This window comes from Pelodiscus sinensis, chromosome 20, assembly GCF_052426305.1.
Source record: "Pelodiscus sinensis isolate ZL-2025 chromosome 20, ASM5242630v1, whole genome shotgun sequence".
Taxonomy (NCBI): domain Eukaryota; kingdom Metazoa; phylum Chordata; order Testudines; family Trionychidae; genus Pelodiscus; species Pelodiscus sinensis.
Window position 1 is genome coordinate 20,148,119 of NC_143071.1, and position 25,895 is coordinate 20,174,013.

The following is a 25,895-nucleotide window of genomic DNA, read 5'->3' on the forward strand; positions in this document are numbered from 1 at the left end:
TCTATAGCATATCTGGTTCATACGTCGAGGGCTCAGACCTCTATTGCCTTAATAAAATCCTGATTTTCCCTGCAAGTCTCTGAGAGAAATCAGAAAAAGACAGGAACTAACTTAAATGTAGCATTTCTGGAGAATACAAGCAAATTTATAAAGTTACTATGTAGATATGGGATAGAAATCAAGAGCAAAGCCACTGAAGCCAAAGGAGTTACAATGAGCAAGAAAAAAATCGGAACCATGGATTTAGAGAAAAAAAGCTCCTGTTTTTAGGATTACAGAGATGGCAGCTTATGGTGGCAGAATTTACACAACATGCAGAAACTCATCACATGTCAAAAGTGGGCAGCAAGTGAAGGTAATTTACAAAGCAAGAAAGGAGATGATGGAATCTCTGATTGCAGAACTCTCCACCCCAATTGTTAAAGCAATAAGACAGCAGGGGTGACTCACTAATATTACAGCCTGAAATTAACACGTCCCTACAATAAGAGCCAATATGGTGGAATGTGGTTAAGATTCTTCTTCTTCAGCCACATATACTGGGAATACATTTTTCTCTCTCTTTTCCAAGTCAATTTCAGAAGTTCACAAGTTATGAGACAGTATTTGCTTTTCAAAAATAACAGCAACGTTATCATATAAACTAATCCTTTTCCTCTACCCTTTCCAACCCTAATGCAAACATGTGGGTCCTTTATGTACCTTTATGTACCTTGTGCCCCCCAGTACTTTGGTACATCTCCAGGAAGAATACAAAGGGAACACAGAAAGGCAGCAGTTTGCCAGTCAGTCTGCAATCAGATTTTCATGGGCTACATTTTCTAAGTGTCCATGCAAATGATAAAATTCATGGGTAAGGTCAATTACCATGTGCGACTCCAGTGTAAACAGCAGCAGCTGGCTTCTGGGTATGGTCTTTAATGTCAGCACTTCTATTCAACACCTGTGTGAGTGGTTCTCTACTTTTCCCATGCTGCCACCACTTTGCCAAGACTCCCTCTCTCTGAACAGTACAGGAAGAGCAGGGTAGTCATAAACCCCAAGTTAAAACATTTGACTTAGATAAATAGAAGTGATTAAACTGTAAAAATCAGCATCTTTGCTGCCACTGAAGAATGAATGGTGTTATCAGCAAAAGATGCTGGCGGATAACAATTAGACTCTTGCCATCAGGAAAGGGTGTCTGCTTTATATCCTGCACCCAATGCACTAGGAGTCCGGTTTATGAATACGGGGGGCCAGAGAGGACATCAAAACTCCTGCATCTGCATGGGCATTTCCAGGACATACAATCATGAGAAATGCAGGGTTCCAGGCAGTGACCCATCTCGAGTACAGAGATGTGTAACCTCAATGGCCTAGCTAGGAAATGTGTTTGGAAATGGACCTCGCATGCACAGAACACAGACTGGGGTATCTAGTCTGTGCCCGTCAGCTCTCCCCTTGCACAAACCAAAGAATGCCTCTGGGCCTCATCACATGTGCCAGGAGAGGAGTTAAAGGTGAGGCAATAGAAGTTGTGGTAAGTGGAGCAGGGACATGCACCAGCCTCTCCTGTCTTTGATGCTGGGCTCAGGCATAAGCTCATGTCACAAAGGGCTCTGGGAGTCAGTTAAGGGTCTCATTTGTGTGCATCACAGCTCAGCACCACCAGCAGTGCGTGTTCTCCAGAGAACCAGTAATGGTAGGGATATTGCATATCAGCTTTGAGCTGCACTGGAACAGCTGCCTTGAGATGCTTGATGAGTACCTGCCTGCACCAGTGCTGTCGGCATCTCCATATCAAGAGTTCTAGGGTCACCTGCAAATGTAGAAGGCAAAATCCTAGGCCCTGTTGAAGTTAGTGGGGTCTCAGTCAGAAAACAGAGCATCAGTTCGACATTGTCTAATTGTAGGGATGTGCCTGAAACTACCCAACTGGGGGAAAGTTCAGATCTGCATGTAAAATGCAGATCTCTGCAATGGGCTGATCCAACCACTCCCACCGATTTTAGGGATCCCTGCTTGTATGCAGGGATCTGAGTTTTGAAGCTCAGGCAGGTGTGAGAGAAGAACCCACCCATCACAGATTTTTCTGTCCAAATGGCAATTCTCGTTCCATGTCTCACAGTATCAGATTCCACCACCCCAACTGCAAACCCAGCTGAGTTAATTCCACTCTACCACCACAGGTCTGTTTCCCAGGAAGTTCAAGTCGCTGTTCTCTCCAAAGAGGTATCCCTCTGGGTGCGTGGAGTCGAACTTCTCACCTCCCATGATGAAATGGCTGGCAAAGTAGCTCCCTAAAAAGGGGCAGAAAAAAACAGAAGCTGTTAGAAACACTGAATGGTGCTGGAAAGTGAACGTGATAAACTGCCAAGCAATGAAACGGTTTCAGTAATTTCCAACTCAGATGCCTGCAGCCATGGGGAGGAGGGGCAATTCTGTGGGTAGAAGGGCAGCACAGCAGCCACTGAAATTAAACACATTTAGTCTACATACTCAGACTTTGCTTTGTCTGTGAAAATGCTTCACATAAATCGCGCAGGCTAAAGCCACCAGAAAGAGCCATCACTGACAAGAGACAGGTTAAAAACGTAACATTGTGTCTGGTGGGGGGGGGGGGGGGGGGGGGGGGATCTAAGGCAGTGGTGCGCAACCTGTGGGTCAAGACTTTCTTCCGGGGGGGAGGGGGGGAATCGCAGCACCAGGCTGGCTGCCATTTTTTTCCTGTCTCAGCATGCATGAGTGGCAGATGAGCAGAGCGACATTTAAAGGGGCCGCACTTTCTTTTTTGTGGCGTAATTAAAATTTTCCCGGGGTCGCATCAGGAAAAAGGTTGCACACCACTGAGCTAAGGCAGAGGTCAGCAACCTATGGCTCTCAAGTCAAATATGGCTCAGTATGGAACCAAATATGACTCTTTTTTCATTAAGTTAAAAAGTTGCCTGTATTTTGGGAATGACAAATTAATTCAAATTTTTAAAAACTGTGTAATTACCCCTGCCAAGAGGGTCTTTTTTGTCTAGTTGATCTCTACCCAGAGGTGAAAGGAAGGCAGTGCACCCCAGTAAGAACCGGCTGCGCTGCGGCAAGAGGGGATGTGCTGTAGGGGACGTGTACACGCTCCCAGCCAGGATAGTGAGAGGGGCTGGTGGTGGCAGATGCCTCCAACTGGTCGTGGCCTCCCGGCCCCAGGCCCTATCTGACTGCCGCGGTCTGTTCCCAGCCGCTATGCTCCTGGGGCAGACCCCATGGTCTAGCCCCAACAGCCCCATGACTACTGCAACAGCCCAGCTGCGGTGGCCAAGCTTGGGCTCTGGCTGTGGCAGTCTGGCCAACAAGGCCCCAATCGGGGCCCAGCCCCCATCTGCCCACAGCATTCTGTCCACAACCCCGATCCTGGGGCATGCCCCAGTCTGGCACCCATATGGCCACAGGAAGGGCATGGATAGGAGGGGAGGCTGCAGTGTTCCTGGCCTGGCCCCTCATCCTGCCACTACTGCCCAGGTGCAGCAAGCAGCCCTGACCAGGTCAAGTAATCTGGCCCCAGGCCTCCCCACATGCCCTGTCTCCTACACCTCCCACTCATCCCACCAGTCCTTCCGCTTGGGGTTAGCACCGCTGTCAACAGGGATGGCCTATTTTTAAAGGGAAACTCCAGGGAATTGTTCTATTCCTGTATTTTGGTGATTAGATAGACTCACAGAAGACAGGAGAATTCAAGGCAGCTTTTAAGAGAGACCTGTCCTGATGTCAGCATCGCCTCTTACCTAGCTCAGAGGGGGGCCCACTTTAATGGTACTTCCCCAAAAGAGACCTGTCAGTGAGTAGTACTCCCGGCCTACTCAGACCAGGAACCCACAGAGTCACAGGCCGCTCCATCCTGGAGTCTAGTTTGTTAATGACACTTCCAAAATAATTCTGTGCAAAACCCCAGCCTAAGTCTTCCCCCAGGCACAGCTGTTCCTAGGGAGTCTTTCCATCAGGACATTCCCCAGCCGGCTCACCATCATGTAAGGGGGCGGGTTAAGTGATAGAATTGACTTTGTGGTCTCTTGGAGGCAGAGCTGTAGCAACACCCAGCAGGTGAAAGGAGCTGTCTGGGGCTGCTCACCTCCATCCAGGATTGCACCAGCCCCAAGCTTCCCATTCCCCACCCCAGCTGCCATTTAGGGAGGGTAGAGGGGCTGCAGCTGGGGTGGGGGATGGGAAACTTGGGGCTGGTGCAATCCTGGATGGAGGTGAGCAGCCCCAGACAGCTCCTTTCACCTGCTGGGTGTTGCTTCAGCTCTGCCTCCAAGAGACCACAAAGTCACTTCTATCACTTCCCGCCCCTCAGGAAGCAAGGGGAAAGTGCAGAGTTTGCTCCATTCCTCACTCGGGCTGGGGAGCACAGGCAGCAGATGAACCTGGACCTGCCCCAGCTGAGGGACATGCACCACGCCCCCAGCTGTGCCTGCTGGAGCTGCATTGGCCATGGCGAGACACTTCTCACGTGGCTCCAAACTACTGGGCTGTGTCTACACTGGGCCACTTATTCCGGAAAATCAGCCACTTTTCCGGAATAAGCTGCGAGCTGTCTACACTGGCCCTTGAATTTCCAGAAAAGCAACGATGCTCTACTGTACAAAATCAGCCACTATTCCGGAAAAACTATTCTGCTCCCGCTCGGGCATAAGTCCTTATTCTGGAACACTGTTCCGGAAAAGGGCCAGTGTAGACAGCCCAGTAGTCTTTTCTGGAAAAAAGCTCCGATCGTGAAAACGACGATCGGGGCTCTTTTCCGGAAAAGCGCATCTACATTGGCCACAGATGCTTTTCCGGAAAAGCAGCCTGCCAATGTAGATTCTCCTTTTCCGGAAAAACTGAAAACGGAATAGTATTCCGTTTTAAGCAGTTCCGGAAATTCATGCCAGTGTAGACACAGCCCTGCAGTATAAAAGGTCTGGGGTTGTCCTCTGTCCCCACAAGGCGGCCTGCATACTGAACCCCTCACTCCCACCCCCACCCCACAGCAATGATTCAAATGAAAGAAAAACAAATGGAGCCAGTTGGGTTACCAGGTGTCCGGTATTCTACCGGACAGTCCGGTATTTGCGCTCTTTGTCCGGTAAAAAAAATCAGAGAATACTGGACAAGTGCAATGTCCGATATTCTCTGATTCTTCCGGCTGCGCACCGGACAGAAGCCTGGCGGGTGCGTGGGGAGCGGCTGGAAGGCGGGGTCATGATTGGCGCTAGGAGCCTGCGATTGCGCAGAAGCCTGGCGGGGGCGGAGGGAGTGGCTGGGACACCCCCCGCCCCTGCCAGGCTTCTGCGCAATCACAGGCTCCCAGCCTGGGAGTCCTAGCTGGGAGGTGGGGCCAGGATTGCTGCTCTGGGTGCTTCAGAAGCCTAGCTGGGACTCCCAGGCTGGAAGGCGGGGCCACGATCGCACTGGGGGCCTGTGATTGCGCAGAAGCCTGGTGGGGGCGGGAGGAGTGGCTGAGAGTCCGCCCCTGCAAGGCTTCTGCACAATCACAGGCTCCCAGTGCCGATCGTGGCCCCGCCTCCCAGCCTGGGAATCGTTGCTTATCCCGTGTTCTTTTTTTTTTTTTTTGCTCGACCAAAAAAATACTGGATGTCCAGTATTTTTTGGGAGACCATCTGGCAACCCTAGCAACTCCATGGTTGAGGCTCTCTCATGGCCAAGCTGATCCCTTTGGTCCCATTTACTTCCTCAGAGCAGCATTCTGGCAGCTTCCAGTCCAATCATTCCCCTGATTTTTTAAGTACCTCTCTGTCTAGTGAGCTGCTTCTCTTTGCAACTGCTTAGAGTGACCCCAGTAGCTCTTTAATTCAGAAAAGCCTCTCCACAGGCCAGACCTTGAGATCCTTATGCCGATTTTCGGAGGTAACATTTTCAGTCACTTTGGAGTTTTTGAAGAGCCCAAGTTATTTCTCAGGCAAATTTCTCATGGAGACAGTGGAAATTTGCTTGCATAAGGATGTAGCATGTTGGCCAAGTCTTGAGGTCAGTTTTCATTGGCACCACCTGTTCAGGTACCTTAATGAAAAGTACAATTAAGGTTTACCTCATTACCACTCAGGTCTTGAGCACATTCTCCTTCAGCACATGCCTGTTAATGGAAGCTATTTTGCTTGCCTCTAGGCAGAGCAGATCCCGGACATGAGTTAATGCCTCACATACATTTCCCAGACCTCAGACACCTGCCCCTTCGCCCTCTAAACAACTCACAGATTTCACAGTAAAAGGTCTAACCAACTTTTAACAAGTGAGCCTTAATCCCAGCCACGCCAGCGGGAATGGATAGCCTCTGACTTGCAAGAGATAAAAGAAGGAAGATTGTTCTCTAACAATTCTTCAGTGTCACAAATGGAGAGAAACCAGATAAAAGCTGGGGATTAGAAACAGAAGTGCTAATCCTTGTAGTAGACTTGATTTAATTTCTAGGGTTGCTAGAGAAGACTGCAGCAGCAGCCCTGCTTCCCCATCCCCTCCTCTCCCAGTACTGTCCTGCCAGAATGAAGGCATGTCTCCGAAAGCCTCAGAAACTGGAGGAAGGGAGCAGCTTAAGGTTAGAAGCTGAGTCCGTCTTCCTCTGAAATACTGAAACACACCAGAAGACACTCACTGACTCAGGGTAGATCAGGAACAATTCTGGAGTAGCCAGTGTGGAATTACAAATTGGTGTGGGATCAGACTCAGACCCTGTATGTCTCAATACATCTGTTCCATTAAAACAGTGAGGCTGTGTCTAGACTGGTAAGTTTTTCCGCAAAAGCAAGTGCTTTTGCGGAAAAACTTGCCAGCTGTTTACACTGGCCGCTTGAATTTCCACAAGAACACTGACTTCCTACTGTCTGAAATCAGTGCTTCTTGCGGAAATACTATGCTGCTCCCGTTCGGGCAAAAGTCCTTTTGCGCAAAGCTTTTGCGCAAAAGGGCCAGTGTAGACAGCTCAGATTTGTTTTGCGCAAAATAGCCCCAATTGCGAAAATGGCGATCGAGGCTTTTTTGCGCAAAAGCACGTCTAGATTGGCACGGACGCTTTTCTGCAAAAAGTGCTTTTGCGGAAAAGCATCCGTGCCAATCTAGACGCTCTTTTCCGCAAATGCTTTTAACAGAAAACTTTTCCGTTAAAAGCATTTGCGGAAAATCATGCCAGTCTAGACGTAGCCTGACTGCCTGCAACTCCCAGCTTTACACATGATATGCCAGGGGGCATCCATCTGAACTGAGTTTTGCCTGTTCTCAGTCAGCAATATTCTGTATGTAAAGTTCAAGTGTAGATAGAGACGAATGGCTAAATGTGATATTATTCATCCAAATGTTTGACTTTCATTGATCTCAACAGGTGTTCTTCCAGGCATCTACAGCACCCATCCTGAAACCAGTTCCAGACAGGCAAACCCTAGGGCTGATTCAGCAACACAGTGGTGTGAGGGTGTGTGTGCTGAACAAGTTGCGGGAATGCAGCAGTCTAAGACAATACCGGCACCTGCCCTGGAAGAACCCTCATTAAGCACTAATGCTTTTACTTTAATAATATGTTTATAAATTCACCAGATTTGTGCTTGTGCTTGTGCTTGTGCTTGAAGACTATGGGTTTGAGCACAGACTGTACTTTCCCCCTAAGCATGAAGACACACATAACTACAGTGTGTATACATGGGCTGTCAGAAACATGCACACATTTCAAGGCTGATTTTCTACCGTTAAGCAATCAGAAATTTAGAATGGCTGTACTGTTCCCTCCACCCAACGTGGCTTGTTTTGTAGATCTGAGGCCTACAAATCAAGTCAAGTTTGAAGAACATCAGTTCAGTAGTTTTAAAGTTCTGAACACCAAAATTCAGTAACCCTGAAATCACCTTAACTTACACTTACTTGTTTAGAATAGAAAGCAGGCGTGGGCAGCAAAATGGCAGCAATTTACCAGGGTTAGCCCCAGCAGTTGCTGTTGCTACATTTACCTGTGCTATGCAGATATGGGCAACTGCAGCTCCTATTGGCTGCAGATTGCCATTCCCAGCCAATGGGAGCTATGGGAAGTGGCATGAACCAGAACACCACTTCCTGCAGCTCCCATTGGCTGGGAACAGTGATCTGCAGCCAACAGGAGCTGCAATCGCCTGTATCTGTGGATGCACCAGTAAATAAAAAGTGACAGCCTACCAGGGGTTAGCCTTAGGGATCTGAATCTGGCCCATGGGCTGGTATTTGCCCACCGCGACAGAGGCACAGACATAGGAATAAGCACTTGCCCTGTAATAGGTGGACATGATCAATATTTTGATGAACGGAGGCATTTTTCAGGAATACAAATGGGAAGCACCCATTCAGGAATACAAATGGGAAACTTTCAATGAGAGTTGGGCACCGAACGTTCTTTGAAATTACTTCCCTATGCCTGCAAACAAGTTTACTAGCATCACAAACAGGTACTTGCTGGGACTATTAACTGGACTTTTCTTTTTTACCTCAAATCAAAATCTAGGAAATTAACTGCCAATGATGAGAGTAATGCCATGCTCAGGGGGCAAAGTTAAGCTGCAAAGAGTCAGGAAAGATGAAAAAGTAAAGATGAATGTGCAACCTTAAGTCTGTTCTTAAGCTCTTTCTTGTAGACATTGCAGTCTTGATCAGAGGTTACATAGATGCAAATATACTTAGGGCTGTCAAATAGTAGCTCATTTTAAGAGATACTATGTGGACACATCATTAAAGTCTACGGCAGAAGCGTAAGTGCAATGAGGCATAACTGTATGATGTAGTGTGTCGGTCAGTGACCTAGGACCCAGCAGACCAGCATTCTATGCCCAGCTCCGCCACTGCCCTGCAGTGACACAATAGGCAAGTCACTTCACCCCTGTGCTTCCCTTTATCTGCCTTGTCTATAGGCTTATACACATGTGTGTGCAAGGACAAGTTCTTACTGTTGATGCAATGGGGCCATAGCTGAAACTGGCCTCTCAGGACACTACCATATCTCAAATAATAATACAATTGTTTAATTAACCTTAATTTTCATGTTCTGACATTTCAGTGTTTTGCAGCCTCTGGCTTCTATGGACTCCATGCAGAGTTACACATGGAGTTACATGCTGGATGAAGGCCTTTAGAGGTGGAGGTGATGTCTGACAGTTTCAAGCAGAAGCTAAAAGTTACACTGTGCAATTTAAAAGAAGAAAACCACCAGACCTAAATGGATACAAAGACACAGCTCACAGTTTAGGAAGGCTCGACTATCAATTATTGATGCCTGCTGCTTTCTGTCCCCATTTTCCACGTGCATAATTTATAGGTAAGATAGTTTCACAGAGAGAAAGCAGACATCTGAATGATCCTCACTGTGAGCTGCCCTCAACCTCTACTAAAACCAATATGGGCACGTGTCTCTGTGGGTAGGGTGGGGTGAGCAGTGGGAACATACATCGCCTGGTTTCACTTGGGCAGATTAAGTGAGTTGGGCAGAATCAAGGAAGAGTCCTGTGGCACTTTAGAGACTAAGAGATTTATTAGGGCTTTCATGGGTAAAACCCACATCATCAGATGAATTGGAGTGGAAATTACAGAGGCAGGGATGTGTATGTGTATAAATAAGAACAACAAAAGAAAGTTGTGAGAAGAGTAAAACACAGAAGGGCACATTAAACCTTCTCAGGGAATTTCCTAGGCCCCTAACAAAGTTTAAAAGAGGGCAGCCTGCAGTAAGTAGAAGCACCATTTATTGTATCTGCTCTACAATCCTGAAGCTCTGGGTTCAAGGTTAACCAGTGAACCATGAGCCAACCAGTTCCAGTTAACCAGTGGGGCTGGAACAGCTCTTCACCCACCGCAGGCAGGGGCATTCCAGCCTGGCCAGAGTCCCTATCTGTGAAGGGGGGCAGAGGAGCACGCAAGCAGGACAGGTTGGGCTGGAGTGGCCCTCCCACCTGCTCCCCCTTTAATCTGCTAACCAATTAAATGAGATTTTACATCTCTAGTTCAAATCCTGCTCTAGCACGAGATCTACTCCCCATCGCACTCTGGAAAGGCCACCTCTGGAGTGGCACATAGGGAGAACACTGGCCTGCAGTTACTTCTCAGTGAGCACCCCCTGCACAGAGGCGAAGGGGGTCTCTCTGCCAATCAGAAAGGAGACGAGTCTCACCTGTGCGTGGCACTTGATGCTCTGTACCTGCCTCCTCAGTGCCTGCTTCTAGACAGGGCCCTGCAGCCTCTTGCTTTCCTGAGCCACAAACATGCAGGCTGAAGGAGATGAAAAGAAGTCAAAGGCCAGGGCCCAATGCTCCCTGCGCAGGCAAGGGAGAACAACAGCTAGTGTAGATGGAGCAATACTGCTCCAGAATCACCTGTTGGCCTCGGGCCCCGTGGAAGGGGAATCAGGAGAAGCCGCTTTGTGCTGCTTGTTCTCATCAGAACCCAGATGTCAGTGCTAGAGGCACAGGCTCCTACGCCCCCCGTGCATGGGCTGGACAGAGGAGCCAATGGCTGCATTTCTCCCAAGGGAGCAATGATGCTGGAAAAGTTCCATCTGCAGGCTTGGACCTTCCTTTACCTGGATCAGAAGGATTTGGAGATCCTCCTGGCTGGCTCAAGCCCCTCCACCTTTTGCATTAGTCCGAGCCCCATCTGTGGGCACAAAGGGTTGTCTTGTGGCGACTGGAACTCAGCAGCTCTGGGTTGTTTCCAGATCTGCCAGATGTTCCACGGGACCTGGTGCAAACCAAACCATCTCCCTAGGCCTCAGTTCCTTGTCTGTGAAAGGGGGATATGGTGTGTGAGGGTAGGGGCGTGGCTTCTCACTCGCACCTTGGTCAAATCCACACAGTTCCCTCTCCCCCATCATAAACACCAGTGTCCTTTCAGACAGACTCAGTTGCTTGTGAGGGGGGAAATGTTGCCCATTCCTGGTGCCCAAGGAAGGAATTTAGATTTCCCAGGTTTCTGGGTGGGGGTTTGAGCTTCTTTTGACTTATAGTTTGAAGAACCCCCCTAAATATTGATCCAGGTCCTTGCTGCTGACACCTCCTGGCAGAGGGGTTACACACGATTTGTCTCTCTGATCTAGTGAGACTGTACACTCCTCTGGGCATCTATATAGCACCTAGTACAGCAAGGCTGGGGCATCTAGGCGCTACTGCAATTCCAACTCAGTCATGTGAGCTGCAGGGTGTGTGCCCAGCCTCTTGCCCCATTGCAACGGTTTAAGAGAAATTAAGGGGAAGAGTTGCCTAATGGTAATGGTGCTAGCCTAGGCCTTAGGAGAGGCAGGTTCAATTCCCATCTCTGCTGCAAATTTCCTTGTGCACTTAGTTTCTCTGTGCCTCAGTTTCCCAATTATAAAATGAGGATAACAGCCATTGGCCAGATGAAACCGTTGAAGCTAATGGCTTTGCCAGGGTTGGAGGGAAACGGGCTCTCTGCTGCCATTGCTATTGCCCCGCTCTGGAATGTGGTGTAGTTACAGCAGCAGGGCTGAACCTGGCCCAGGAGCCAGAGAGAGAGAGATGGCATGGACCCACCCCACATGGATGCTGTTAGGATAAATACCACCTGTAGTGGGGGGTAGTTTTTGTTATGCTCACAACGGAGTGAAAATACCCCTCCATTTACAATCACTAACACAGGATCACTGACTGCTGCACAAGAACTCATGATTTGGAAGGTAAGATGGCAACTGGAACAAGAAAAAGCGTTACAAGGAAAAAAATAAAAAGCAACAAACAAGCCCTGGGATCGCTTTTGTTATCAGGAAAAAGACCCACAAGCAGCTCCTTACTAAAGGGGAAAATGTCAATCTGAGTATCTTCCACTCTAGTTACCATGAAATCATTTGGACACAAGCAACTAAAGCTCTCGCTCAGCACACGCCTTTGGATTTTCCTCCTGTTTACCTGGCTGACAGCAAGACGTCCAGGCTCCTAGCTCTGCCTGAACCCCCTTTTTCATACCAAAACTCTGCTACTGCCCACCTGCGCATTCCTTTGCTTTTCAAGCAGTAATTGAGAGGAAAGCCCTGTACACTGTCCCCAGGCCCAGCAGAACAGCTGTCAGTCACGGCAGAGGAGATTAAAGAGAGAACTGACAATTTTCTCTCCTCTACATGAAAGAGGAGAGGGAGGAAGCAAATGGGTTGTGCTGGTCCAATGCTCCCCTCCCAATTCGGTGCCCAAGGGGGAGGAGGAAGAGAATAAACCCATTGTTGTGTGGAGTTTACTGTCTCTACCAGCCGGTAGTGAGTGCAAAATGAATGGCTTCATCAGGGTAGGAGCTTAGCACTAGGTTGCTGCTGCACATCAGCTGATACCTGACTCCCAAAACACTGTCTCTCATGCTGCAGCATCCATCACCAGCAACAAGACTAGAGATTCTTGCTACACTGGTGCTTAGGAGCAGGGAAACTTGCAAGCCGGGCTACCTTGCCCTCTTCCCCCCTCTGGTGAAGAGCATGCTTTGAACAGTCTCTCAGAGCTCAGACCTTGGGCCAAACACTTTAGCTGCCTGAACATGGCTGGGTAGGGTGGGGGCGAGGAGTGCCCTCTGTCAAGCAACAAGCTTCCTATTATTGGCTAATTATAATTCTTTAAACCACACCTGCCTCAAGAGGATTAAAGCCCTGTCAAGGTCAGTTAAATTACTAAGGGAAAGCCAGGCTCTAATGAGATCTAAAAGAAGATCCCAAGGAACAAATTAAGAAAACAGTATAAGTGAACTGTGCTATTTTTAAAAATCAGCAGAAGTTTGAACAAGACATCATGATGGCATCTGAAAATTAAGACAAGCCTCATGTATTAGCATCACCCCCCCCCCACCACCACCACCAATGTATTCATAAAAGAGAAGCCACAGATGCCCAGAATGCATCATTTAATCCAAATGATGCTATTGGTCTCCTTTTCACGTGTGTGCCAAGCACCCAGCAGGCGAATTGTTATAGGGAAGGAATCTTTGGTTTGCCCTATTCTGGGAATAAATCTAATTAAGGCTCCACCTGCAATATTCTATACTAAGAGACAAAGAACTCTGCCATGGAACAGAGACAAGTGCAAGGCTAAGAAGCTGGCAAGCAGCAGGCAGCTTTTTCCAGTTACTGTACATCACAGTGCGAGGCAAGGCTAATGTGCTAATGGCAGCTGGGCTAATCAACTTAAGTGCACAAATAAAGCTCTCTTGCAAGTGGCCAGTGCTGTGAGTCTGTTTCCATTTTGCTGATCATGAAGAATTTGCTTGCGGGGAAGGAGGGAGAGGAAGATAATGCCCCATCCAGCTCTACGGAAAACACTGCAGTTTAAATAAGGGTCCTGACACCCTGCACAGCTCCCTCCTCAAGTGGGCAGACAGGCACAATGGAATGTTACATCTTGAAAACTTCCCTGCACGTAAAGCAATTTGAGCCAGTCTTGCAGGTTTTCTAGAATCTATGGCTAGCAATCATTGGAGACTGTAGCTTTGTGTGTAATTTCAGGTCCAAATCTGCTGTGCCACATTCCTTGCAAGACACACCAGTCATTATACTTCATACTCTGGATTACACTTTTTTGTTTTGTTTGTTTTTTTACATCCCATACCTTAGAAACAAAAGACTGAAACCACTTTACAGTTGACAAGAACACCACAAGGCAGAGTTACAGGATGTATGAGAGGTGACAATTTTTACAAGAGGGTTTGATATGAAAAGAGCAATGAAATGGGAGAATGTGTTGGTGGGCAGGCTCAGACTTTGTCTGGAAGCACTTATCACAACTGGGCTGTGCAAGTGCATTACAGCCCTAAGGGGAAACCGATTGAAAAAAAAAAAAAAAAGATGTGAAACTGACCAGGCCACTGCTACTGCCCAAACTGAGCCAAGTGGGGAAAATAGCATAAGTGACGACAAGTCAATTTGATCTTTTTAATGCAGATTGGATTATCTAAGATGTTATTAGAGACACACATAAGGGATTCTTCTCCAAATGTACAGTGAAGCCTTTGCCTATGACCACCTGCTCTTCATACTTGTGTTAACCATTGGCAAAATCCCAGACCCTGTAAGATTTCCCAGCCAGAGTAACTTAGGGTGTAGCAGGGAACCTCCAGCCGCCACCTGCAAGTCCTCTGCTCCCTCAACTCCAGGTACACACACACACCCCTGCATACATTGTGTGTAATCACCCTCCAGCAACGACTGCGGGTTTTCCTGTAGAGAAGAATGTCAGCAGTGTTTTAACTGCAAACTTAGGGAAAGATCATGCCCAACCGTTTGCAGGCATGCAAGGAAGAGATGGTGGGAGAGCAGAGGAAGGAGGAGGGAAGAATTCAGGAACTAGGATCTTTTCACCCCCACTTTTGTTCTGCGCAGAAACTTAAGCACCTGATACACCCCACTGTAAGGTGCAGAAATGGAGGCAGGTGATGTTAGAGGCATCATCCCTATCCTAAGAGCTGCCTTGGACCTGGTGCGCTTCTGCATTGCCTACTTGAAGTGGTTCAAAGCCACCCCAGTTGCTTATTTAGACAAGTGCTGTACGTCAGACAGAAGCCCTCAGGAGGAAGCATAATGAAGATAAAGCTGAAACAGCAGAACTGTGTGTGACCTGTCCTCTTCTAAATAAATAAATAAATAAATAGGCAGCCACATGCAAACAAGTGGGATGCCTGAGTCCCTATGGTGGCCTTTGATACAAACAGTGGAATCTGTTCATATTATTTGCATTCCAATAGCACCCCTGGACTCTGACCAACTACAGGGCTTCATTGGACTAGCTGCTGTACAAGTGCACGAGACACAGTTACTGCCCCAGAGAGAGTAGCCAATGGGGTGGGGGAAGGCAAAGCAAAGGCACAGAGAAGTTACATGTATTGGCCAAGGCCACATCACACAGAAGAGTAAAGGCAGGAGTAGAGCCCAGCACCCCAGCTCCAATCCCCTCTCCTCTGGACCATACCATGACACTTCTTCTTTCGACTTGCAGCTGAATTTGGCCAGAGTGCGAGCTCAGCACATCAGCACCTTCCCCGAGGCATCAGGCCCTGGTATTTTGTCTGCATGTCACTGGTAGATTAGGTCCCTCACTGCTTGTCAGGTAAGAGCCACCCATCTGCTCAGAGCCTCTAGGACTCAGTCCTGCATTCCAATAGAAACCACCTCTGTACACCACTGTAGGCTGGACCCCCGGGGAGGAAATCCACTTGGAAAGAAAAACAAGCCTCCCTGACAGACAAATAGTTTCTGAAACAGATTCCATAGTGGGTAAGGCCCAGTGCCATGGGGAACAACCAAATACCAGCTCTGATGCAAACTCAGATCTCTGCATGGCTTGGGGCAGCTTTCCTCCATTTCAAGGATGGATCTTCCATTTCATTAGGATCATCTAGGCCAGGGGTTCTCAGACTTTGCTGCACCACATCCCCCTTCCAACAAGAAAAATTACTGCACAATCCCTGAAGCCTTAGCCCGCCCTAGCCCTGCCACCCTCGGCTGGGGGCCCCAAAGCCAAGGGGCTTCAGCCCTATAACCTGAGCCCCACTGCCCACAGATGAAGCCCTCGGGCTTTGGCCCCAAGCACTGGGGCTCTGGCTTCAGCTTGTCTAAGCCAGCCCTTAAAATAGGGTCATGACCCACTTTGGGGACCCTGACCCACAGTCTGAGAACCACTGATCTGATTTACATAACACAGGCCAGAGAACCTCACCACACGATTCCTGCCTCTGGAGTACAGCAATGCTGCAATAAAAGGCCATGGCTGGCCCACAACAGTGGACTTAAGCCAGCTACCGGTCTTCATGGGCAGTGTAGACACACAGAGGCTGAGATACACATCCATTACAAAGGCATCCAGACTCCATGTAAAGACACCAAGTGATGGGGAATGTGCAACATCCCTTGGTGATCTGTTCTAGCAATAAGTAACCCTCATGGCCTGCACCTTATTTCCAGTTGGGTAAACTTAGGTTCTGGATACACTTACTCCAGGACCGACAGCCTTCAGCTTGGTTTCCACACCACTGATGTCCCATGGCGAGGCTCTTGCAATGTGTTGGTCTAAGTGGCAGAAGTGAATTAGAGGAGACAAGCACAGTATCCACAGATTCAGTGGCTCACTCACATGAGTGATGCAAGAGGAGCTACAGCCACTTTTCCAGCCCATAGAGCAAGGGGAAGGCGTTGCTGAACTGCAGTCTAGCCCTGGCTCCCAATCCGAGCCTCTTGCAGGCTTCACCAGCATAATTAGAAAGCTGAAGTGCATTTCACCCTGAAAGCTGGTGTGCAAACTGACTTATTTGCATCTTCCAGCCAGCAGAAAGGAGACCAGCTGCAAATGGGACAGAGAAAGGAGTCCCCTTTTGCCACACAATGAATAATAGTTCATTTCAGCGCTTCCCATAACCGCCCCAGCCCAGCTTAACAAGCAGCGAGAAGACATGGCCATATTTCATTCATACGGCTGCATACGTCAGACGACTTGCACACAGGAGTAAAGCATCCGAGTCAGCAGAACCATGGCTTTGGCCAAAGCATCATCTTAGATTTTCAACAAGGAAATGGCTATGATGGGTGAGGATAAGGCATTTATGTAGTGAGGGAAAGTGCAACTGACTAGCACCATGCTACAGACTGGTCAGTTAGGCCTGGAACCCCCAAAACTATAAGAGAAAGCAATGGGAGCTGCAAAACTTCCTCTGAGCCCCATTGCTCCCTCTTGCTATAGACAGTGTGTTCACCTACCTCTGAAGAAGCCTACTTTTAATAAGACACCCCTTTGTAGCTTTACATTCACAACATTTGCCCTTTAGAAAATGTTAAATGCATCATTGTCCCACAAAACTGGAAGGAAATCCCATTTAAATCATAAGTAAGACAACTGTAATCTCTCCGGGTCCATGCTCATCTTAGCTGCAGATGGTTGTATCCGCTCCTAGTAGAATTTCTGGTAAATAACTGAGATGGTGGATTATTACTTCACTTCCCTGTGCAGTCTCCCAACTTTGGACCTGAAACACACTGAGAAATCACACGGGGAAACCCAGACAGTGCTGGGACCCGCCCTATTGCACAACACTGAAGTTGGCCTGATCCAATACCGACTTGACAGAACGTGTGTTAGCGTCTCTAGGTCCTGACTGCTCCACTGCTAACTTGGATGAAAGTAATAATCTAAAATGCCTAGCAGCTGAACTGAGCTTTGTGGGTGCTCAACCAGGAAAACTCTTTGTTCCCAAGCAACTGAACTGAAGGTGAGAAAGTCATTCTCATGCTTGCCAAGGGCTCTCTAATCAGGAGCAGGATAAAGACAGTAGACTGGAGGCTGCAGTGCCAGAGTTACCCAAGTACCTCAAATCATGCTAATTCTAACATAACCCATTTCCCTTCCTCAGCAAAGTAAGGCAGTTTATAGACATTAAATTATGCCGCTCAAGTTGCAGTGAAGTAAGAAGGGGAAATACTGTCACCCCCATCTCACAGGTAGGGAAACTGAGGCTCAGAATGTTTAAGTAATTTGCCTGGGGTGGCAGAGTCAGGAATAGAATCCTGAACTCAATCCCCAGTCCTGTATTTTAGACCCAAGAGAACAAGCTAGGCCAATAAATAATATTACTTCACCAACCTGGCTATTCCCCACACATAAATAAAGACATTTGTCTTCTACGGCACTCTCATTACCACAGTGTCTGAACATCTCACAAACATTCCTGGATGTATTCTCAGAGCTGCACCCTTGAGAGGTGGGAAGGTGCTGTTAACACCATACTCTCCCTTGTTCTAGATGGGGTTTGAGGTACAGGAATAGGGACTGCCATGAACCCACCACTTTTGCCAGTTGTAATGGTAAGTGATGGGGGAGGGGCAGGCATGAGCACGTGGGGGGCGCAGAGTCTTGGGTGCCTCAGGGAAAGGGGTGGGGCACGTGGTGGGCCACAGTGAGGGTGCTGGTGGGGCTCCTCCACACTTTTAGGAAACTTACACTGTTCCTAATGGGGATCCGAGGCAGAGACTAAGTGACTTTCCCAAGGTCACACGGATTCAGGGAGTCTGTGGCAGTTCACATCTCCCAAGCACTTGTCCAATGCTTTAACTGCCAAGTTATCATTTCTCCTTTTCATAGCCTTCCTTTTGAGCTTCAGATACCTGCTGGTTACGTCTACACTGGCATGATTTTCCAGAAATGCTTTTAACAGAAAAGTTTTCCGTTAAAAGCATTTTCGGAAAAGAGCGTCTAGATTGGCAGGACGCTTTTCCGCAAAAGCACTTTTTACGGAAAAGCGTCCGTGGCCAATCTAGACACGCTTTTCCGCAAAAAAGCCCCAATCACCATTTTCGCGATCAGGGCTTTTTTGCGGAAAACAACTCTCTGCTGTCTACGCTGGCCCCTTTGCGCAAAAGTTTTTCGGAAAAAGACTTTTGCCCGAATGGGAGCAGCATAGTATTTCTGCAAAAGCACTGACAATATTACACGAGATCGTCAGTGCTTTTGCAGAAATTCAAGCGGCCAGTGTAGACAGCTGGCAAGTTTTTCTGCAAAAGCAGATGATTTTGCGGAAAAACTTGCCAGTCTAGACACAGCCGCTATGAATGTTACTTCTTCCCCCACCCTCCCAGGTTTTTCATCAGCTCACAATGCAAAGCTCAGTAAGGCAAAATAAAAGGATGTCACAATGACAGCATTTAAAGGGGGAAAGTGGAAAGAAAAGCATCTCCAGCAGTCCCAGTGTATGCCAAGCGCCCAGTATCTATTGCAGTACTCAGGAACGCTGCATAACTCTCCTTGCTGTAAAATGTGTGATGCCCATGTGTGCATCAAGATAGGATTAAAACCAGCAGGCAACACCTGTTTAAAATTATGGAGCCACCAGAACATACCTTGTATTGTGATTGATGGAAAATAAGTTATTAAATGCCAATAACCAGACAGATGTTTCAGCAGACCAATTCCAGCTGTGCTGGCTGCTACAAAAGCAAGCTCATATTTTCAGTACAGAAACACAGTTTATGTTGTCAGTAATTCTTTCTGAAAAGGTCCTTGCTAGTAATTAGCAAGTGGTTTCTTAAAGCATTAATGATCCTTAGCTTTTACCTTACCCTATTAATTAATAAAATACTTATTAACATTCAGTGCCTCAAGACTCATTTTGCATATCAAGTACAATTCCATAGTGGATCAAGACATTTTCAAAATATTCACCCCATAATGTAACACTTTGCATATCAGTAACACCTTTCATCCCAGGATCACAAAACACTTCATAATTATTACTGAATTAAGCTAAGACAGTTGATTTAGTTGGGGTTGATCCTGCTTTGAGCAAGGGGCTGGACTAAATGACCTCCTGGGGTCTCTTCCAACCCTAAACTTCTATGATTCTATGGATATCGGAGGTCAATGATTCCTGAAGGTCACTCACTCTTGCATGAAGAGCCAAGACCAGAACTGCTCTCTCAATGCTGTGTTGTTACAACTAGCCCATGCATCCTCTCTGCATGATCATGTCACAAGCACAGGTTCGGCAGCTTCAAGAATTTCAAAGAAACCGCACTACAAAATTCTCAGGAGAGGGGTTGGTCTCAGACTGATCAATGGGGAACCTGACAGGAGTTTAACAATGGTTTCAAAAATAAGATGCTACACCAGTGAATATCTGTAAGAGTACAAATCCCTGGTATTGTCACCCTGGGAATTACTCTTCAAAATACATGATTAAACAAGAGAAAATGAAGTGGAACATGATATAGTTAAAAGCAATGAGCTATCCTGTGGCACCTTAGAGACTAACCAATATATTATATGATGAGCTTTTGTGGATGAAGTCCACTTCAGATGATGCTGTTTTATTTTTTTAAAGCCAGACAATTGTTTGCACCTTTTAACAAAAACTTATCAATGCAATATGCTATTTAAAAGAGAACCATTAAGCTGGCAGACTAAAACCTTATCAGAACCCAAAGATCTTTTCTTGCCATTACAATATTTGTAACCCATTCCTTTCCATGCCACACAAAGAATGCATCACACTAACAAGAACGACTGACAACACAGCTTTGTGTTATAAACCAGAATTTTACCCAGCTATTATGCATTTCATTTTTGCAAAGGCAAGTAACAATGAGCCAAATATTCCAACCTGTGTGAAGATACACAGGACACCACATCTATAGTTAATGTGTATTATTAGGTGCACACACACCAAGACTGGTATGTAGCCATTCATTGTGGGATGCTGTGGTTGCAATTCAGTTTATACTAGTGACTTCAAAGGGCATTTTGCCTAAACAAGATATGATCAAAACCCAGGATGTAGCCCTATAGCTATGTCCACAGTAAATACAAGTAAGAAAACCAATAGGCTAGAAAGGTCATTTCTTTACAGTGCTATGAATGTCCTCAATGCAATTCAGGAGCCGGGTAAAAATATTGCCGCCTGACAAAGTAGCAGCAGGCAAGTGCGAGACAGGAGGATTTAGGGCAGACTCCAGACCTGCGAGAACCTTTGCTGGGAAGCTCATTCTTCCTGGAGCAAACTCCACGAACACTCCTCAACTTCCGCAACTACAGCCTCGCCTCCCACCCAGCAAAAGGACCCGACGAGCCCTGTCCCTCGCCACAGGAATCGCCCGGCGGGGGCTGGGGCAGGCAGCAGTCACGGTGCCGGCCCCGCTCCGGAAGCCTTACCGGACTTAGGAGGGTATCGGTAGGCGGAATTAGAAGGGATGTCCACCTCTTCCACCCCTGCGTTCTGCCTGCTGGCCAGCGCCCCCATGGCCGCGCCGCGCCGAGGGATCCCGGCCGGGGGTGCCTAGCGGGAGGGATGCAGGAGCAGGCGCTGCACGCGAGAGAGGAGGGGGCAGCCTCGCAGTGTCCTCAGCCAACCGCACAGTCAGTGGGGAGGCTGCCGCATTGGCTCGCCCGCTGCCGCGGAGCGGGGCACGGGGCCGGCTGCCCGCCCTCCCATCCCCTCCTCGCCGGAGCTGAGCGCCCGGGCTGGGCTGGAGCTCAAGGGGGGCCCCTCCTAGGGCACTGCGGCTCAGCGGGGGAGGGGGCCTGCGCCGCCAGGGCGGAGGATGCTGCGGCCGCCGCTGCCGAGGGGCCGGGAGGCAGCCCCTGCCCGCAGCAGCATCCTCCCCCCAGCGCCGGCAGCCGCGGAGCCTTGGCACGGGGGCCGGGCGCCGCCTTGACGTTGGCAGCGGCTCGGCAGCCAATGGGGGCGGGGAGGAGGCAGCTGGAGCCGCCCGCGGGCCGCGGCTCGGGCTCACCTGGCAGTGGCAGCGCCCGGGGCGGGGGCCTGGGTGCAGCCGCCGCCACGGTCCTCTCACAGGCAGCAGCGGGCTGGACCCAGAAGCCACCTGCCGTAGGTGCCTTTTGTGCAATGAGAAGCCGAGAGGGACCCCGGCTCCCCCCTCTCTGCGCCAGGCAGCCCGGGTCTCTTCACCGGCTCTGGCCCCTGTCCCTTAAGCCCCCGGCTCCCCCACCCCATGGCTTACAGCCTTCCGGGCCTGGCTGGGGGAGCTCACTACCAGACAGCGGGCGGAGGGCTCTTTCCGCTGAGTCTAGACGGGTCTGAGAACTCCCTTTAAATGGGCCACACGGGGCTTTTTTCACAGGCAAAACCAGACCCTGTGTTCACGGACTGCACAGGGGAACCCCCCCTCCCCCCCCCGCAGAGCCCCGGGGAGCCCCAGGACCTTACTCTAAAACCAAGGCCTTTGGCTCTTACCTCTAGGGTTTAGGTGCCTGAGCCCCCGTTTTGGCTCCACTGCCAGCCACACAACCTAAACATGCTCAGCTCCTAGGTGATCAGGGCAAAAGTTCCTCAGGGCCTGTGCACTGCCACTCTCCAGGCACCCAGGCTCCTGTCCCCCTCTATGCCCAGAGCCAGTCAAACCCCAGGGGGAGATAGGCGGACACATGCCTAAATTACATGCAGGGTCCAGGAATCTGATCAACGTGAGCAGGGGCTGCCTATGGGGATCAGGGCCTATTCAGAATCCTGCTAGAGGAGAAGCTGCTGCTACAACCCTATAACTTTCAGTCCAGTGGCTAGAGCAGGCCTCCTTGGCAGAGGGGGAAAGACAGGATTTGAACAGTGGTCTCCCACCTCCCAGGAGAGTGCTCCATCCACCTAACAATGGGAAATTCTGATAGCGAGCGCCTGGCTCTTTAGGCTGTTCCGCAATAAAGCAGGGAACCTGGAGCCAGGCTCTCCCATCTTCCGAGTGGGTGCCCTAGCCACTGCTTATAAGGCTGGCAGCAGCAGCAGCAGTGCCTCCTCTGTTTGCTTAGGCCCCTAAGCTGCCTGATTCCAGGTGGCTGATTCCCATTTAACATAAGAACGGCCGTACTGGGTCAGACCAAAGGTCCTTCTAGCCCAGTATCCTGTCTGCCGACAGTGGCCAGCACCAGGTGCCCCAGAGAGGGTGGACCGAAGACAATGATCAAGCGATTTGTCTCCTGCCATCTCTCTCCAGCCTCTGACAAACAGAGGACAAGGACACCATTTTATCCCCTGGCTAATAGCCTTTTATGGACCTAACCTCTATGAAATTACCTAGCTTCTCTTTAAACTCTATTATAGTCCTAGCCTTCACAGCCTCCTCTGGCAAGGAGTTCCACAGGTTGACTACACGCTGTGTGAAGAAGAACTTTCTTTTATTAGTTTTAAACCTGCTACCCATTAATTTCATTTGGTGTCCTTTAGTTCTTCTATTTAGGGAACTAATAAATAACTTTTCTTTATCGGCCCTCTCCACACCACTCATGATTTTATAGACCTCTATCATATCCCCCCTCAGTCGCCTCTTTTCTAAACTGAAAAGTCCCAGTCGCTTTAACCTCTCCTCATATGGGACCCATTCCAAACCCCTAATCATTTTAGTTGCCCTTTCCTGAACCCTTTCCAAGGCCAAAATATCTTTTTTGAGGTGAGGAGACCACATCTGTACACAGTATTCAAGATGTGGGCATACCATAGTTTTATACAGGGGCAGTAAGATATTCTGGGTCTTATTTTCTATCCCTTTCCTAATAATTCCTACCATCTTATTTGCCTTTTTGACCGCCGCTGCACACTGCGGGGAAGTTCTCAGAGAACTGTCCACAATAACTCCAAGATCTCTTTCCTGATTTGTCGTAGCAAAATTAGCCTCCATCATACTGTACGTATAGTTGGGGTTATTTTTCCCAATGTGCATTACTTTACACTTATCCACATTAAATTTCATTTGCCATTTTGTTGCCCAATCACTCAGTTTGGTGAGATCTTCTTGGAGTCCCTCACAGTCTGCTTCTGTCTTGATTATCCTAAACAGTTTGGTATCATCTGCAAACTTTACTACCTCACTGCTTACCCCTTTCTCCAGATCATTTATAATTAAGTTGAAGAGGATTGGTCCCAGGACTGACCATTGGGGGACACCACTAGTTACCCCTCTCCAATCTGAAAATTTATCATTTATTCCTACCCTTTGTTTCCTGTCTTTTAACCAGTTCTCAGTCCAAGAAAGGACCTTCCCTCTTATCCCATGGCCATGTAATTTACACAAGAGTCTTTGGTGAGGGACCTTGTCAAAGGCTTTCTGAAAATCCAAGTATACTTATCCGCATGTTTGTTAACCCCTTCAAAGAACTCTAATAGATTAGTAAGACACTAATAGATTAGTAAGGATTTCCCTTTACAGAATCCATGTTGACTTTTGTCCAACAAATTATATTCTTCTACATGCTTCACAATTTTATTCTTTACTATTGTTTCAACTAATTTTCCTGGTACTGAAGTTAGACTTACCGGTATGTAATTGCCAGGATCGCCTCTAGAGCCCTTTTTAAATATCGGTGTCACGTTGGCTACCTTCCAGTCATTAGGTACGGAAGCCGATTTAAATAGGTTACAAACCACAGATAATAGCTCAGCAATTTCCCATTTGAGTTCTTTTAGAACCCTTGGATGAATGCCATCCGGTCCCGGAGATTTGTTAACATTAAGTTTTTCTATTTGTTCCAAAACCTCGTCTAATGACACTTCAATCCGGGACAGTTCCTCAGATTCATCACCCTTAAAGGACGGTGTAGATTCGGGAATCTCCCCAACGTCCTCAGCTGTGAAGACTGAAGCAAAGAAATCATTTAGTTTCTCTGCAATGGCTTTATCATCCTTGATTGCTCCTTTTATAGCTCGATCATCTAGGGGACCCACAGGTTTTTTAGCAGGCTTCCTGCTTCTAATGTACTTAAAAAACATTTTGTTATTTCTTTTTGAGTTTTTGGCTAGCTGTTCCTCAAAATCTTTTTTTGTTTTTCTTATTACATTTTTACACTTGATTTGACATTTGTGGATTGCTAGCAAGAGTAGGCATCTCCTTGCAGCCCAGACTTGGGCACCTAAATCCAAGAGTGTGGCCAGGCTTGGTGTGTACCATTCTCATTGGCATCGCCCATTGGGAACTTGGGCGGCTCCTCACTTAGCTGCTGACTTTTGTGCATCCCATTATCAGGCACTTTTCTCTTCCCATTTCTTGTGTAAGGAGCTAGACACCTAATTCCACTTAGGGGATCCCGGTGTGTTCCTGTGTCTAAAAGTTAGGCACCATGAGGCTTTGTGTACATCTACACAGCCACATTATATAATTTAATCCGCGTCTACACAGCAGGCAGTTATTTTGAAATAATGTCGAAATACTGTCAAGCTGGAGAACTTCTTACTCCAACTCCTGTAATGCTCATTGTATGAGGAGTAAGGGAGGTTGGAGGAAGAGTGCTCTGTTTCAAATAAGTGCTGTGTAGACACTCCAATTTTGAAATAAGCTATTTTGAAATAAGATACACAATTGACATAACTTGAAATAAGCTATGCAAATTGAGCTAAGCCCTGCAGTTTAGACACACCCTTAGGCTACGTCTACACTGGCACGATTTTCCGGAAATGCTTTTAACGGAAAGATTTTCCGTTAAAAGCATTTTCGGAAAAGAGCATCTAGATTGGCATGGATGCTTTTCCGCAAAAGCACTTTTTGTGGAAAAGCGTCCGTGCCAATTTAGACGCGCTTTTGCGCAAAACAGTACTGTACTGTCTACACTGGCCCTCTTGCGCAAATGATTTGCGCAAGAGGGCTTTTGCCCGAACGGGAGCAGCACAGTATTTCCGCAAGGACACTGACAATCTTACATGAGATCGTCAGTGTTCTTGCAGAAATTCAAGCGGCCAGTGTAGACGGCAAGTTTTTCCGCAAAGGCAGATGATTTTGCGGAAAAACTTGCCAGTCTAGACACAGCCTTAGGCTATGTCTACACTGGCTCGATCTTGTGCCAGAGAAATGCAAATGAGACTAAGCGTGGAATATCACTGATTCTCATTTGCATATCTAATGAGCCGCTATTTTTGTGGAAGAGGCTCTTGCGCCAGAAGGAGCTGTCTACACTGCCCCTTCTTGTGCAAGAAAAACCCTCTTGCGCAATGCCGCTACGCTGATTATTTTCAGGAATAACGGCATTGCGCAAGAGGGTTTTTCTTGCGCAAGAAGGGGCAGTGTAGATGCTCCTTCTGGTGCAAGAGCCTCTTCCGCAAAAATGGCAGCTCATTAGATATGCAAATGAGGCTCAGCGATATTCCACACTTAGCCTCACTTGCATTTTTCTGGCGCAAGATCGCGCCAGTGTAGACATAGCCTTAGTTTTGCAATGTCCCACGGGGTCTGCCGCAGGCGGAGGTGCTCCAGCCTAGTCAGAGCAGCTCCACTCCAGCCTGCCTGGGTGAGAGCAGCCCCCACTGCCGGTTCCATTTAATCAGTTAACTGGTTAAACATAAAGTTAACTTTAAACCGTAAAATTAAATGGGATTTTACATCCCTAATGTGAGATTATTATTTATCCTGAGATACCCACTTACGGCTTCATGGAGTTCTCATTCAGTTTACACACTACTCTCTAAACAACTTGGGC

General features: G+C 48.0%; 1 protein-coding gene across 8 annotated transcripts in view; it reads right to left on the reverse strand.

Moving 5' to 3' along the window:
- RNF157 (ring finger protein 157) overlaps positions 1 to 25,895 on the reverse strand; it is a 122,212-nt gene that overhangs the window by 72,850 nt on the left and 23,467 nt on the right. For 2 of the 8 annotated variants that reach the window (XM_075903619.2, XM_075903617.2), the window contains exons 1-2: positions 20,637 to 21,180; positions 2,164 to 2,282 (exon numbers count right to left, since the gene is read on the reverse strand). In XM_075903619.2, the coding sequence (XP_075759734.2) occupies positions 2,164 to 2,282; positions 20,637 to 20,724 (207 nt within the window). In that variant the 5' untranslated portion in view covers positions 20,725 to 21,180. Of the gene's footprint in view, positions 1 to 2,163; positions 2,283 to 20,442; positions 20,579 to 20,636; positions 21,185 to 25,895 lie in introns of those variants that run through there. The other 6 variants (XM_075903618.2, XM_075903613.2, XM_075903615.2 and 3 more) reach the window with 6 other exon arrangements.